The sequence below is a fragment of the Pleurodeles waltl genome, chromosome 10 (genome assembly GCF_031143425.1).
Source record: "Pleurodeles waltl isolate 20211129_DDA chromosome 10, aPleWal1.hap1.20221129, whole genome shotgun sequence".
Taxonomy (NCBI): domain Eukaryota; kingdom Metazoa; phylum Chordata; class Amphibia; order Caudata; family Salamandridae; genus Pleurodeles; species Pleurodeles waltl.
In genome coordinates, this window is record NC_090449.1 from 146,726,739 (window position 1) to 146,741,796 (window position 15,058).

General features: G+C 43.5%; 1 protein-coding gene across 4 annotated transcripts in view; it reads right to left on the reverse strand.

Annotated features, from left to right (window-relative positions):
• MAP2K3 (mitogen-activated protein kinase kinase 3) overlaps window positions 1-15,058 on the reverse strand; it is a 285,373-nt gene that overhangs the window by 160,560 nt on the left and 109,755 nt on the right. Inside the window, exon 1 of one of the 4 annotated variants that reach the window (XM_069210036.1) lies at window positions 307-726. The exons of 2 other annotated variants lie outside the window; for them this stretch is intronic. In XM_069210036.1, the coding sequence (XP_069066137.1) occupies window positions 307-322 (16 nt within the window). In that variant the 5' untranslated portion in view covers window positions 323-726. Of the gene's footprint in view, window positions 1-306; window positions 727-15,058 lie in introns of those variants that run through there. One more of the 4 variants, XM_069210037.1, reaches the window with a different exon arrangement.

Below are 15,058 nucleotides of genomic sequence, written 5' to 3' on the forward strand. Positions count from 1 at the left end.
CCAGAGTACACTGGGCTGTTACATGACAATGGGAAACGCTGCATCAAAGGTGACAGGGAATGCGGAAACGATCTCAAGTTGCACACATGGCAGACCTGGGGTACCCCCATTCAATCCTAGCCGGTTTTCTTTCTTGATTGCGCGCTTGTACTTGCAGTCCTGAATTTAGAGTACACTACAACAAACCGACAAGAACCAGAGAGGAAAGTTAAAAGGAAGGTCGGTGAACTAATCCCGGCTAACAAGGGAGTCCGCGTGGTGTCTGCTGAAAGGCGCATGCATATCTTGCTGCAACCACCACTGTACCTTTCTTGTTGTCCATGGTTCCGTGGCGCAGACGGCACGCCTCGCAGGGAAAGAAGACAGACCGGAAAAATCCTGACGAAGACGGCTCCTGCACGAAGTTTAGCAAGAATGCATGGCATCCGCCAAGAGTTGCGGAAGGATAGTTTCGACTTGATTTTCCAGGATCCACACCTCGGGCGCCCCAGGGCGGGGGCTGCACCGCCCCCCGGAGTCCCAAGGGCGGAGGATGCCCGCCCTGACCGTCGCAGACACCAGAACAAGGCGCAACAAGTTGTCCGATTCCAGCTGCGCGTGAGCGCCGAGTTGTATCTGTGCGCGTGCAGTGACGTCAGACAGGAAGCGGCAGCCGTGGACAGCCCGGGCGGCCCCCAAAGCAGAGCCCGCGCGCGAGCCACGGCCGCCGTCGCCTGCCGTCGGGCGCTATTAAAAGACGCTCTTCTGAGAAGAGAAAGGGCTATATTTAGAGAGCAGGCAGCGTTTAACAATACAGCGCAGCCGGACCGGGCGACGACAGATTGCGAAACCCAAAGCAGAAAGGGACGCATCGTCTTGGGGATAGATGTTAGGCCTCGTGTTCCCTGGCACACCTTCAATTACTCTTGGGTATTTTATTTAACAGTGATGTGCATTTTACCACTTTTAGGCTCATATTTTAAAGAGAAGCTCAGAGATGCAATACCCAGCCTATAAAGCGAGGTGACGAAACAGGCAGCACAGAAAATGTCCAAAATCACACAGACTCCTGGCAGCACTTATTGTTGATATTATATATTACTAACATGAACCTTGTTATACATTTTAGGGCATAATACTAAGTGGTGTCTAGCGCCAAAACACACACGCCTTTAGTCTCCTTCTCTTCGTGCCAAACTGCAGAGTTGTACAATCCAAATCTCGTTCATTCCAATAACCGAGGCATGTACTACCAACCTTCGACAGCTGGATGCCTGCCCTTGTGGGCCTCAGAATACCGGTGCAATATATTTACTTTTACATTCTTAAAAAGCTCATAAAACTATGTCTCTTTCCACAAAGATACAGTATTCACAATGATTTCATTATACACAAAGGTCAATTGGACCAATGGCATCTGTGACACTTCAGCCAGCAGCATCAAGCGTTCCGAGACGTAAATGGAGAGCGAAAACACTATATGTGTGTGTTTAGAAATCCAATTTTATAAAGAACGGATTGCTAAAAACCAAGGACTCTTCGAAGGTGTCACACAACATGAAGCCACTGCTTAAGTACAACACATCCTGCAGTTCCACTGTTCTGGTTTTTCGCGGGTACATGTAATTAATAGCATACAGAAGGAAAAAAGACTGGGGGAGGTTAAAGTATCAGGATGCATTACCGGTTTCCACTTTTCTCTACCCAATCCTTACCGTCAAAACCTGTATTAATTCTAATCAAATACAGCAGTTTGCAATTATTTGATTGCCCAGTCATTAACCATTCTCTTATGGCATATACCAATAGTGCACACTAACCTTCCACTAATTCAGGACTATTAATACTTTCCTGTACTAACTCCAACCATACAGCACAACCCATTCTTTACTATATCGAACAGTAAAACTCAAACCTACCCTACTCAGCCCAGGCTATTCACGAGTGTCTCATGTACTATATCCAGGGCCATTGGAATTAAGCCATTCTGTGGCTGCAGCGTTTGCCGCATAATTATGTATTTGCTGCATCTGACACATAATCCATCATCTGCTACGTACGCAGCAGATTTTAATAAAAACATTGTTTCTAGTTCAAACGGATCAAAAGTTACTAGAAAACACAGCTACATGTCTTCCTGGGCACTGGAAGATCCTTTGCAAAGGTTGACTGGTACTAATAATAAAAAACCTTTTCCCAGACAGTTTTATCACGTGTAAAAATGACAAATTGATGTAGTAATACTATCACAAATTATTCCACATTATGCTGCATAATTTGCCTTTTCTTGCATAATTCAGTCAACTCTGTTGTGTAATTTGGTCCTCTCTGCCGCTTAATTGAAGTTCCCCTTACTATATCTAATAGTAACCTCTACAATCCATCACTATCCGCTCAGCCGCTGCTTCGTATGTTGCAACTCACATCATACCTCAACCTACCACCACCTGGATTCCTATCATTTCTCCAAAAGGTAATATCATTAACATATCACTCCTTCTTCTGCTTCACCTATGAAAACTACTTTTAACTCCCACTTCTTTAACGTCAGAAGTACTTCTTACTCTATATTTCACACTCAACCACTTTCCCCACCTAGAACATTACGCTGTTCCAGCAAATGCTGTTCCACTCTTCTCCCACGGCTTTCTTACACTGCACTGTCATTAAAATTTCCCTTTTATCAATGCTAAATTCCTGCAGTATGGCGCTTTTAAAGTGCCTCTCTAAAATGATGTGGTAACTGATTTTGATAGTGATTACTGATATTGCACTGTCTTTTTTTTCAGGGGTGCAGTATTACCACATCTTTACGAGAAATACACTGCACTATCTCTATCACGAGAATTTCCTTGACCAATTGTAAACTGTTTCAGAAGAATGCGTTGCAAGTGGCCTACTACAATGATGCCAGGAGGATTACTGATACCGTAGTGGTTGCTTTTTCAAAGTTGCCGTATCACCACATCATTGCAATATCCACAGGTCTGACTGGCTGATAATACAGTGATAACTGATACTTCTTCATGTTTGGTGCAGCTAAATTTGAAATATTTTGTTTTTACCCATAAAAATTTAACATTATTTCACTACCGAGTTTGTGAGGTAATTTCACACAAGTGTAATATCACCCTAAAAGAACGAGGCCTATGACCCCACAAGGTCACCTATTTCCCACACTTAAACATTTCATAGTCCACAAAAAAGGCACGTACTACACAGATCTTACACACTGCCAAGGCTTCACTACCTGAAACACTCATCCTAGCACTTCTTTACTTCCCTCCATTCCCTTCTGAATTAACACCGTCACCTTGCGCAAATTAACCTTACACCCCCTGTTTACAATCATTGCAACATCAGCGGTGCCCTTGCCTCGTCGCATTAGCTTGAATAGTAAGCTTCATGTATCACTGTTCCCCTTTTCCTTGGGTCAATTCCCTTCAGTCCCCCGTTTTCCTCTATCCCTCCTGATTACAAGCACTCCTTCAACCATCCTGTTTTGAAACTCTGTGGTTCCCTTTTTTGTCCATGCATAATGGCCTTTCCAGACTTTCCGCCTTCATGACTTAATCCTTCTTCAAAGCTTACCCAAACTTGAACTGCAGTCTGTGCAAAAAATTAAGGGTGTGCAATTTTTTTCCCACCGGCGAAGTTTTGCAGAGGTTTTCAATTTCACGCTTTACAAAATTCCAGTGTCCCTGCCTATAGTTCCATTAAGATTTTCTCAGTACAGTGAGATTTTTTTTAAAATAGCGACATCATTTTCACTCTACTCGAATCCAGTTAAGCTGAAAAAGCATACAAATGTTTTTTGGCAGGTTTATCTCTTGTAGGCCGATTCAATGCACAATGGCATAGCTGGCACAGATATTTCTATGTACGGTGGCACTGCAGAGAACAGGGACACTGTTTTATGCGCCGATATATTGTGCAGGATCTTTCTGATAAAATTAAATAAGAATTTATGCAGCAAAAGCTGTTGCAAAAGTCACAATTACCACGCAGATGCGGCCAGCGAATGACAGGAAGATTTCCATTGCTAAAACATAATATTAGTTTAAAAAAATCCTTCAGAACACCCTTAGAAGCGCTATATTACACAACATTGTCTTAAAATGATTGCATATCCAAGGCAAGTAGACCTTTCAAAAACACGTTTTTGACAAAGTTCAACCTGGAAACAAAATCACAGACACAAATGGCAGTGGTGTCGATGCATGCAATTTTGAAAGCAAGGTTCGTTTCTACATAGTGAAAAGCAATGTCTAAGTGAGATAACCCTTAAGACCTCAGGACTGACACAAGCTTTGAAAGTACAGACCAACCACGGTGAGTCAAGCATCCGTCAGACACTTTGGGTCCAAAAACCAGCCTATCCACGAGAATGAAATCACTGGTTAGTCAATCGACCAGTGCTCATACTCGCGGCGATGCCCCAGGGGAGATGTTCCCTCGAGGCGTATGAGTGCGTGAAGAGGACAGGAGTGAGGAGGATTTTTTTCTTTAAAGGCACTGGTTTGCATTTGATTCCTTCCTCTTGAAGCTGGAGAGTCAATCATTTGAAAAAAATAAAGGATGAAAATATCAGGAATGGGTTACAATTTACTTGGGGGCATGTGATTGTATAAGGGATTAGGTACCCCCTGCCATACTTTATAAGGATATTTCAAGTCACCGAGGAGTTCCGTAACCATACAGAGAAATGAGGCGGAAGGCCGAATTCCTTTATAAGGTTATGGAACTTCAAGGTGACTTGCAATATCCTTATAAAATATGTCGAGGGTACTTTATCCCATGTAGTACATGGTCACACCATCACCTTTCCCACAAACCACTTAAAACATCGATGCGTAGCTATTTCATATGAGAGTGAGTATGTTTGCAAACAAGAAGAATAAAAATGAAAGCTCTAGTGAAAAATTAAACAGAATAGTTATTTGCTGAAAATAGATATCAGAAACAGTTCAATACAAGTCAGTTTTTTTAAACTGCACTAGCTCAAATGTGTAGCAACATGCAGAGTTTCTAGCTTTTCTCTAAGAAGTGTAGAAAATAAACATGTTCATTTTGTTTGCCATTGTAAGCAAAAAAAAACAGAAAAAAGAAAAGCAATGTTGTTTTAATTGCTTTAAACAGCTGCTTCAATTATGCTCTGTGACCTTGAACTCGTCTGTAACTACTCTCAGTAGTCGAGTTCACACGTTTTTTCTTTATAATCGGCAACTGGGTGCTACACAAGCTGCCGTTTATGAAGAGGTAATAGACGTGTTCATGCAGGTATTGGAGAATCCCGTGTATTATAACAGAATAATTACTATTTGAGGACACTAACACTGCTCGCCAGAGGTATCACACACCTGACGTTGAGATACATTACAAGTGCAAAGCTGCAACAACAACAAACTCTTCTGACTCGTTATTTGGGGCCAGATGTACTAAAATATTTTTCAATAGACACAGAATGGGTAAACACTGATAAATATGTCCCCTGGTGCGCAAAACCTACATACATGCCTGCCAACTCACCTACATTTGGAGAGTGTCACCCACTGTTTTTTAGTGTTGATTCCCCCATTCACCTATTGATACCTAGAACAAAAAATGCAAGTGATAACAGGCATTTAAGAGGGTAATCCCAAAAGGTATGCATTTAGTCAGGACAAAGGCCAACTGCCTGAGATACAAACCATATGGTCTCATCTTAATGAAGTGACATTTTATTTAGCACTGAGCATTCTGACATAAGTCAATATGCTAATTTAATAATAATGTATGTATGTGATTATCACCAAACAACAACCTGAAGAAATGTGCTTCAATAAATCATTTTCATCAGACCTTTTCAACGGATTTTTCAACAAAAATGTTTTTTTCGTCTGGACTTTCAAAAAAAAAAAATTCACCAAAAATGGCTTTTATCATGCTGACATAACGAAACCGGAACATGTTGGTCTTAGTGGAAAGGATTTTCTTGTAGGTATTGTTTTTCTTTTCTTTAAAGGGGGACCACTCTTTAACCTAGGCTTCTCCAACAAGTAGCTCTCCAGCTACCTATAAGTAGCTCTCATGTGTGCAGCCTGGTCACTAAATAGAAGCTTTTGCTTGGTTGAATTGAGATATGTATAATGAAATAAAAAAAAACTCGTATTCAAGATGAAAACATTTGTAATTTCAGAACTCATAAGCTAAGGTTTGAAGGAAAAATATTGAATTTCAAAATTATATTTAAATCTATGATCAAGCAGCTTTGAGAAGATTTATTACTAACATTATTGACTTGGGAATGGGGGCACTGTAGGTATGGCTATTGTTTATTACCCATATAGAGGCTTTCAAACTGATAAAGCCTTCTTTGCTTTACTGTTGGCAACCCTGCCTGAGTGACCGAGATGACCACTGCTAGTAATGTTGCATACGGTGACCACCAAAATAGTGCTGACTGATGTGGTCAGAATTGCAATACTAATAATATTAGGAGCTCAGGATGATTTCTATTGAACGTAAGTAGCTCTTATTACAGAAAAGGTTGGAGAACCTTGCTTGAACTGTTCCCCCTTATTTCTTTTCACCCTCCTCTTTTTAAAAAGGGTGCAGGTTTGCCCCATAGGAGATCTTTTTTTACATACTTGTTCTATCTTTCTGTTGGAAGCTGGCTATCTGTGTAGTGTACTGAATGTAGGGGTACACTATGCAGATAGTACAGACGAACCGTAATGGTTTACAGAGGTTAAAGTAATAATCCCAAAAGCTCTCGTTTGTGGTAGTGTGGGCGAACTTATCAGAGGATAGTGCTAAGTATTTGTTGAACACACTGAGTAAATAAGACAGACTCAAGAAGAAACTAGAGATCAATGAGTAGAAAAATATTGACACTTCTATATAATGTTTCAACACCAGAAAAACTTCAAAGAAGATAAGTACTGTTGCAGTTGGTCGATTTTAGCAAGTAAGACTTTTACTCAAAAGCGCTGTTACGCAATAAAGACTTGAAAGTATTTTTACTGCAAGGGGGTTCTTGCAGGCAGCTCAAAGGGTCCTCCAATGGTAGGGGGAACCAAGGTCACGAAAAGCACCAGCAGTACCATTTTACCTGCCTTGGGACGTCCGGATGCAGTGGTTCTGGTTGTGTCGGGTGCTTTTTGCACTGAACAGTTGGAGGCGAGGGGGGCTTCCTAGATAGAGACAGCAAAGGGGAACTTGGGGACAAGTCCAGTAGCTCCCAACAGGTGGAGTTCAGTCAGTGGGGGTTCTGGGAGCAAGCTAACACTGGTGGTTGTCGTGGACCCGGGCCATGAAGCTCTGTTGCAGCAGGTCTTTTTCGTTGGTGCCCCTGTGTCAAGGCTCCCACAGTGCTTGGGTGGACCTGCAAGAAGGGGGGGGAAACAGGGCAGCTGGACTACTCTTGGTGATGTCCTCTGCGATGGTGACGTCCCTCAAAAGCTGGTCTATGGATGTGATGTTGGAGAACATTTTGGGCCTCAAACAAGCTTTGGTTGCTCTAAGTGGTTTGGCACATTTGGCATCAGTGCAGGATGGCTTGGTGGGTCCTGATGTCTTCTTACCTGGGTGGCTGATGAGTGGACAAGGTGGCCAGCAGAACGGTGAGTCGGACGCTGCAGCTGGTCCCTGCAGGAAAGTCTCCTCCACTCCAAGGGAGATACTTACGGCTTGGCGAAGTGCAGGGCATCTTCCAAGGCTTTTAGCTGACGAGTCATGTTGTCACAATTGTAAGGACAGGAACAGGTAGGCAGGCAAGGTTTTGTGCCAAAGTCCATCAGCAGTTCATAGTTCTTGTTTCCTCTGCTCTTATTTGTCCTCTTCTTTTTTAGCCAGATACATCTGTTGTTCCAGTGTCAGGGGGGCACCTAAATACTCAATTTAGGGGTGTTCAGGGGAGTGTGGAGTAGTAGCCATTGGGCTACTTATCCTTGGGGTGACTACATACCCTATATGACCACTTCCTGTGGGAAGTGGGCATAACCCTGTGCCAAATCCCTAGTTCCACTAAGAACACAATTGTGGAACCCTCCTTTCGTGGAGCACATCAGACTACCCACCTTAGGGGTGTTACTAGCCTGGTAGTGCACCACGTCTACATGCATAACTAATTTCCCACCTGTCCTGGTGCCAAATGGGCCTCAGGGCAGGAGTTGCATCTCTGAGGTCTGGGAAAGCAGGGTCACATATCAAAGGCAGCAAGGACTCTGAAGTCCCTGGCCTTGGTATGCAGATTCACTAGCCATCCTGCTGGAGGAAGTGATAACACCTTCCACCAGAACAGGCATTGTTTCTGGCCTCTGAGAGCACAGGTTCTCACCTTCAGGGGTCAGAAACATGTCTGTGGTGGCAGGCTGGTCGATACCAGTCACCCACCACACTAGAGGGCTAGTATGTTTCAGAGGGCAACTCTAAAGTGCCCTATGGTTGCATGTCGTAAGAAATCTAAGACTTGCATCAATCTAGGTTTATTAAGACGAGTTGTTTGATACCAAACATCATAGGTTTCACTGTAGACATTATTTCGCTGGTAACTTATAACCAGTGGCCAATACATATCTTTGAGAGACTTCCCAGTCCACTTGCAATATATAGCAACAGAACTCAACATCACAGGGGCCTATCTGCTCACGCAGACATGCTCTTACATGTATTATAATGCATCCTGCCTTAGGGCTCTCAAGGCTTGCTGTAGGGGTGAGTTACATATAGTTGATGCAGAGACTTTGGGATGGGTCATGTTTTCACTAACTGCTTGCACATTGACACGCAGTCTGCAATAGCAGGCTGGGTGCAATTTGTATGGGGGGCAACTAGGGTGGTACAATTTATGTTGCAACCCCTTAGGTACCCCCTTTAGTACCCATGCCCTAGGTACCAGGGGCAATAATTACTAGGGGCTTAAAGGGGTGCTAAAGTCCTGCCAATTGTTTCACAATTGAGTAGGTTGTTTTTAGGGGAAAGAACAATGGCACTGGATCCTGTTTAGCAGGCTTCAGTGCACTGTCAAGAGTCGAAAACCAGCATCCAGCACTTCAAATGGAAGAAAAAAGTGTGTGGGAGGGGGGCATCTGCAAAAAAGTCCAGTATCCTACACCCCCCTCTGTACCTTCCTTTTCCTGTTATCCCTCCTACCTCTTACCTCTTCACCAACTCCTCCCTCTCGACCCTCCCTCTGCTGCCAAACGTAAATGAGGTCTGCGGTACTCGCCTACATAAGCGCCCAAAAACTCCACATGCCCATCACTTAACGCTATATTTCTACTGATACCTACACAGTGCCACAATCCACAAATCCACTTCAAAATCAGCACCATAATGAACTACTATCTTCCAACATACTCTGTACTAATACAGCTGGACTTGTTTCAACAGACACCACCAGTCAATCTCCCAATCACCACCTTCTTTATAGCACAATTTTCCCTATCACGACACAACCACCATTTCATAGACACCAACATCGGATCAGAATAGGGTGACCACCTCGCTCCAGGTCATAAAGGAAAATGTTTTCAGTCCTGGACTTTTGTTTGCGATCATATTGCCCTATAGCCTTGCTCTGCGTCCACTAAAGTATTTAGATTAACACCCCTGAAATCAATAATTTGTAGGTGAAAGTTTAAGAGAAGAGATTGTCTAATAATTTGTAAAGAGGTGCTCACCCCACTTCAAAGCACCAACCATCACATAATTGGCTTTATAACTGCACCACGACACCCCCACTACATAACTACTCGTAGGCTCTACGCATGCCTCCTCTCCAGCTTCTTTTCCGTCCACGTTCTCTTCCACGATTCCCCTCTGTGGTCATATGTCAGTATCCAAATCTCCTCCATCTCATTGGTCCATGAATGCACTGGCTGCAAGCATTTGGTGCATCCTCAAATATAGCTCTGCCTATTGCCCGCAAAAGCTCTCATAGGGATGTTTCTCAGACCTGGTTGATTTTGAGAAGCTCATATGTTCCACATGCTGCAGTCTCCAGGCACTCTGTGAAAAAAACATCAATAGGCCCCAAAGTTCTCGGCCAAAGTAATTACACATCCTCCATTCCATTCATTTGTATAGCAGTAACAAAAAATGGCGCTGGGCACAGCTTCTTCCTATTCCCCTCGATTTTATAGTTTATAATAGTTAACAACAACGCCTTTTTATGCCAATTTAGTAGTCCAGGCTCAGGAAGATGTGCCCTTCAAAATAAAAATAAATACTAAATGGAGTATAGCCGGATTCGTGATAAAAAGCATAACACTGCATCTGACTGCATAACCAGTTATGGCAAAATAATCTGTCTCGCAAGGGGCATGGACAGAGCTATATTAGTACGAATAATTATCAAAATTAAACCATAAATATTAGCTCAGAACAGCTAGCTAGTTTCTCTGGGCAACAATCTGGACACTGGGCCAGCCCAGAGTGTAAAATGTATATGCATCCAAGTTTTTATGAAGTCATGATTTGTTTATGTACCAAAGAGCCGCAATCGTGTTTCTAAATATCCGATCACCTTCCTACAGTAAAGTAGAAAACAATACCAGACTTAAATACTTACAGTGCTCCTCTGCCCCTAAAGAAATTATGGTCAAATGAATTGCAAATTGTACATTTTAAAACATATTAGGATGGCGATGTGGTCATTGAGGATTTAACAGCGATCCTATTGTGGTGGTGTGGGGCAATAGGCAGAAGTGACCATTATTCTGGTAATAGTGCTCAAAACTGGGTAACATTGAAATATACCGTCACTTAGATCTGAGGACTCTCTAGGAGGGAATTATTAGGATTTAAATATTTCCTTTTGTATAACGTGCAGCATTTGGTAATTAAAGGTTATAATTTAAACAAGCACTGGCAAAGCAATAGGTCTTCGCATATGCAAGAGCTATTGGCTTTGCCAATGTATGATAGCCATGTTATTCACCAGCGTGGCTGCTATTCAGCAGGGATAAAAGTTAGTGGCACAGTGGAGAGTGGCGTGGAGTGTCGTAGAGTGTAATGGCAAAGAGTATAGTAGAGTGTTGGAATGTGGCACATATTGGAGTGGCACAGGGTGGAGTCACCATAGTGGCATAAACCGGAGTGTCGTAGAGTCAACCTGTGTAGACTGTGTTAGTGTAGAGCATTGCAGAGTATATTGGCATAGAGTACAGTAGAATTGAATTCAGCAGCAAGCAATGCAGTGTCATAGAATGCTCTGGCATAGAGTGGTACATAGTAGAGTGCAATGGTGTGGAGTAGAGTGGTGCAGAATGGAGTGGTGTAGAGTTAAGTGATGCAGAGGGCAGTGGTGCAGAGTAGGGTCAAGTATCATAGTGCGCAGTGGCGTAGAGTGCAGAGTAGAGCCAAGTGGAATAGAGTGCAGTAGCATAGAGTAGATTATAGTGCCATAGAGTGCAATGGCATAGAGTGGAATACTGTCAGAGTGCAGTGGTGCTAAGCGGAGTAGAGTGGCTCAGAGAGCAGTTGTAACGCTGCGCCTTGACACAGCGTCTCTTTCTGCCGTTGCGGCAGGAACGCGCTACCGACACTCGGAGATCCGTTCCCTGCGTTTTTTGGTAGCGCGTCCTGGGAAGCGTGTATTACGCTCCTGGTCATGTTACACTTACCTATAGACATTTTTTCTTCTTTTCTGTTGGTGGTGGGTTTTTCTCTGGTCTTTTTCCTTCTTGCCTTTGTCCTTTCTTGTGTTCATCTTGTCTTCTTCCTGTTTGTGTCCCAGCATGCTCTCTTTTCTTATATACTGCTTTCTTTTTCCTATTCCTGTCTATAGGCCTTTTCCCAATTCAAGATGATGCTCTTTCCCTTTCCTGTGATGTCTCTTCCCCTTTTTCAGTATATAAGTCAGTCAGTCTTGCTCTACCTTGCGTTGCGAACACTTCCTTGTGGTTGTGCTCTTCGCTTCTGTTCTTTGTTCCTGTTTTTTTGCCTTGGAATATTTTTGCCTATTTTGTTCCTATTGTCAAGTCCTGTTTTTTCTTCTTCTCTTCAGGAGTTCCTGTTTGAGGTTTTTCCCCAGTGTTGAGTAGCACAGAGTACTGTCAGAGTGCAGTGGTGCTTAGCGGAGTAGAGTGGCTAAGAGAGCAGTTGTAACGCCGTGCCTTGACACCGGGTTTTTTCCCTCTGCGACTCCTTCTAGAGGGTACAGTCTGCTTTGGCGTTTCCTGTACAGCGGCACCGTGGCTACTAGAAAGGGTCGCCCTTATCTGGGATTATCCAGAACCTGTAGAAGACCGGGTGCATTCGCCAACCCTGTATCCAGAGGTGAGAAGTCAAGCGCAGTTCGTACCAGATTGCAACGCCAAAAGACTCTGCATTGCGAGACCGCCATAGAAGATCCACAGGGAGCGGCGGCAGAAAACGCTCAAGCCTTGCTGCAGACTGTCCCACAACGAGCGGAGAACACTGCACTACAACAGGTCTTGTCTTCCCGATCAATGGACATACCACCTGTATCTGCCGCTACTCCTCGATATTCTGGAGATCTTCTAAAAATAAAGGAATTTTTGGATGCCATGACGGTTTTCTTTGCCTTTCGACCACTCCAGTTTTCCTCGGATAAGGCTACGGTGGGCTATCTGATCAGCGCCTTGTCTGGTCCTGCGCTTGCTTGGGCGACTCCTCTGGTTTCTGCAGAAGATCCAGTCCTGGCTAATTATCCCGCTTTCCTGACTCTTTTCAAACAGATGTTTGAGAGGCCAGGGGTAGAAGCAGCAGCTGAAGAAGCCTTATGTGACATTCAGCAGGGCAATCGGGATGTTCTGCAGTATATAACTCGTTTCAAACAGCTGGCAGCTGAAACCTCTTGGGTGGAACGCACGTTTATAACCCTATTCCGCCAAGGCCTGTGTGAAGAAATTAAAGATGAGCTTGTACATTCTTCTCCAGCTTGTTCCTTGAAGGAATTAATGGATCAAGTTATGAACACCGAATATAGACTTTGAGAGCGCAAGAAGGAGAGACGTAGAACGCGAGCTCCATACCAGTCTTGTACTTTTCGTACTAGCAGTCAACGACCGGAATATGTTCCATCCGAAGCCACTCCATCTCCCCCTGAAGAACCCACGCAGATCGATCTTGTTCGTGGTCCTTTGACGGAATAAGAAAGGGAGGATCGAAGACGAAAGGGACTTTGTCTGTATTGTGGTAAGGCTGGCCATCTGATTCGTAGTTGTCTGGTACGTCCCTCAAGACCTGTGGGAATCGCCAGCTCCCGTCCCCTGTAAGGAGGAAGGAGACGGGAGGAGCTGAAGTACCATCAATATGTTCCTCCAGAGAAAGTATGTCCACCCTGTTTATCCTCTTGGTCAATTTACAAAGTTCACAGAATAAAGAAGAACATCTCCTGGCGCTCATAGATTGTGGAGCCAGTGGAATCTATTTGGATGAGACCTGAGCTATGAATAAAGGAATTCCCCGTATTCCTAAAGAAACTCCTGAGCAGGTACACACGGTGGATGGCTCTCCGTTAACCTCAGGTCCTGTGGTGGCTTCAACTCCTAACCTTTGTTTGACATTTGGGGGGCACCAAGAACATGTGGCCTTTGATCTTATAGCCTCACCAAATCACATCATGATTGTAGCAAGCCCTGGTTAACTCGACAGAACCCCTATATCAATTGGGAAACAAGAACTATATCTCTAACGTCTTTGTTTTGTCAACAAAACTGTTATTCCACTAACTCTTATTGGACTCCTAAAAGGCCCTGTCAGTCAACCAAGGATAATACTAACTCTATAAATATGATCCAGGGAGTTCCAGATTGTTATCAAGAATATATCCTGATTTTTCAGAAACCTAGTAATCCGATTTTACCGCCTCATTGAAGCTATGACTGTGCTATTCCCTTAGTTCCTGAGGAGGTCGTACCCTTTGGTCGAATGTATTCTCTGACAGACCAAGAAAAGAAGGTGCTAAAGGAATACTTAGATGATAACTTACAGAAAGAATTAATTGCTACTTCTACGTCTCCTGCTGGGGCTCCTCTCTTCTTCGTCCCCAGGAAGACTAAGGATCTGCATCCATGTGTTGACTTTCGCAAACTTAACAGAATAACGATTAAGGATCGTTATCCGTTGCCCTTAATTAGAGATATATTGGATGCCATTCAAGGAGCCAAGATGTTTACCAAATTAGAATTAAGGGGTGCCTATCATTTTCTTCGGATCAAGGAAGGTGATGAATGGAAGACAGCTTTCCGTACTCCTTTCGGGCACTATGAGTACCGTGTCATGCCTTTTGGACTGACCATTGCACCTTCTGTTTTCCAACGATTTATGGATTCAGTGTTCTCTGATGTATTAAACCAATATGTAGTCATTTATTTGGATGATATCTTGATATATTCCCGTGATCCTGAGCAACATACAGATCATGTCCTGCAGGTCCTGGAAAGACTTAAGAAGAACCAGTTATTTTGTAAACCAGAGAAGTGTGAATTCCATAAGACCGAAGTAAGGTATTTGGGGTTCTGTGTCAATCAACACAGAATATCTATGGATCCTGACAAGGTCAGTGCCATTTTAGATTGGCCTTCTCCAGCATCTATTAAGGAAATGCGGTGTTTCTTCGGTTTATCAAACTTCTATTGTCAGTTTATTCAGAACTTTGCCCACCTACAAAGTTTCATAACACAAACAATTAAGAAAGAGAACCTAAAGAAGGGATTCGTATGGACCGAAGATACTGAACGCGCCTTTCAAGAGTTGAAGAAAGCCTTTACCCAAGCACCCATTTTGCGTCATCCTGACATTAACAAGAAATTTATTGTTGTGACTGATGCCTCAGACAGAGCTATTGGGGCAGTTCTGCTGCAGAAACAAGACAACGATGGATTGGAACATCCTATCTTTTATCTTTCTCATATCTTATCAGAAGAGGAACGCAATTATTCTGTACTGGAACGAGAACTACTTGCTCTCAAAGTAACATGTAAGGAATGGAGGCATTTCTTGATGGGTTCCAGAGAGCCTTTTGAAGCCAGGACTGACCATCGCAATCTCCAATGTCTTTGGAGTGTCCAGTGTCGCAACAGTCGTCAAGCAAGATGGGCTTTCTTCTTTAGCCAGTACGATTTTG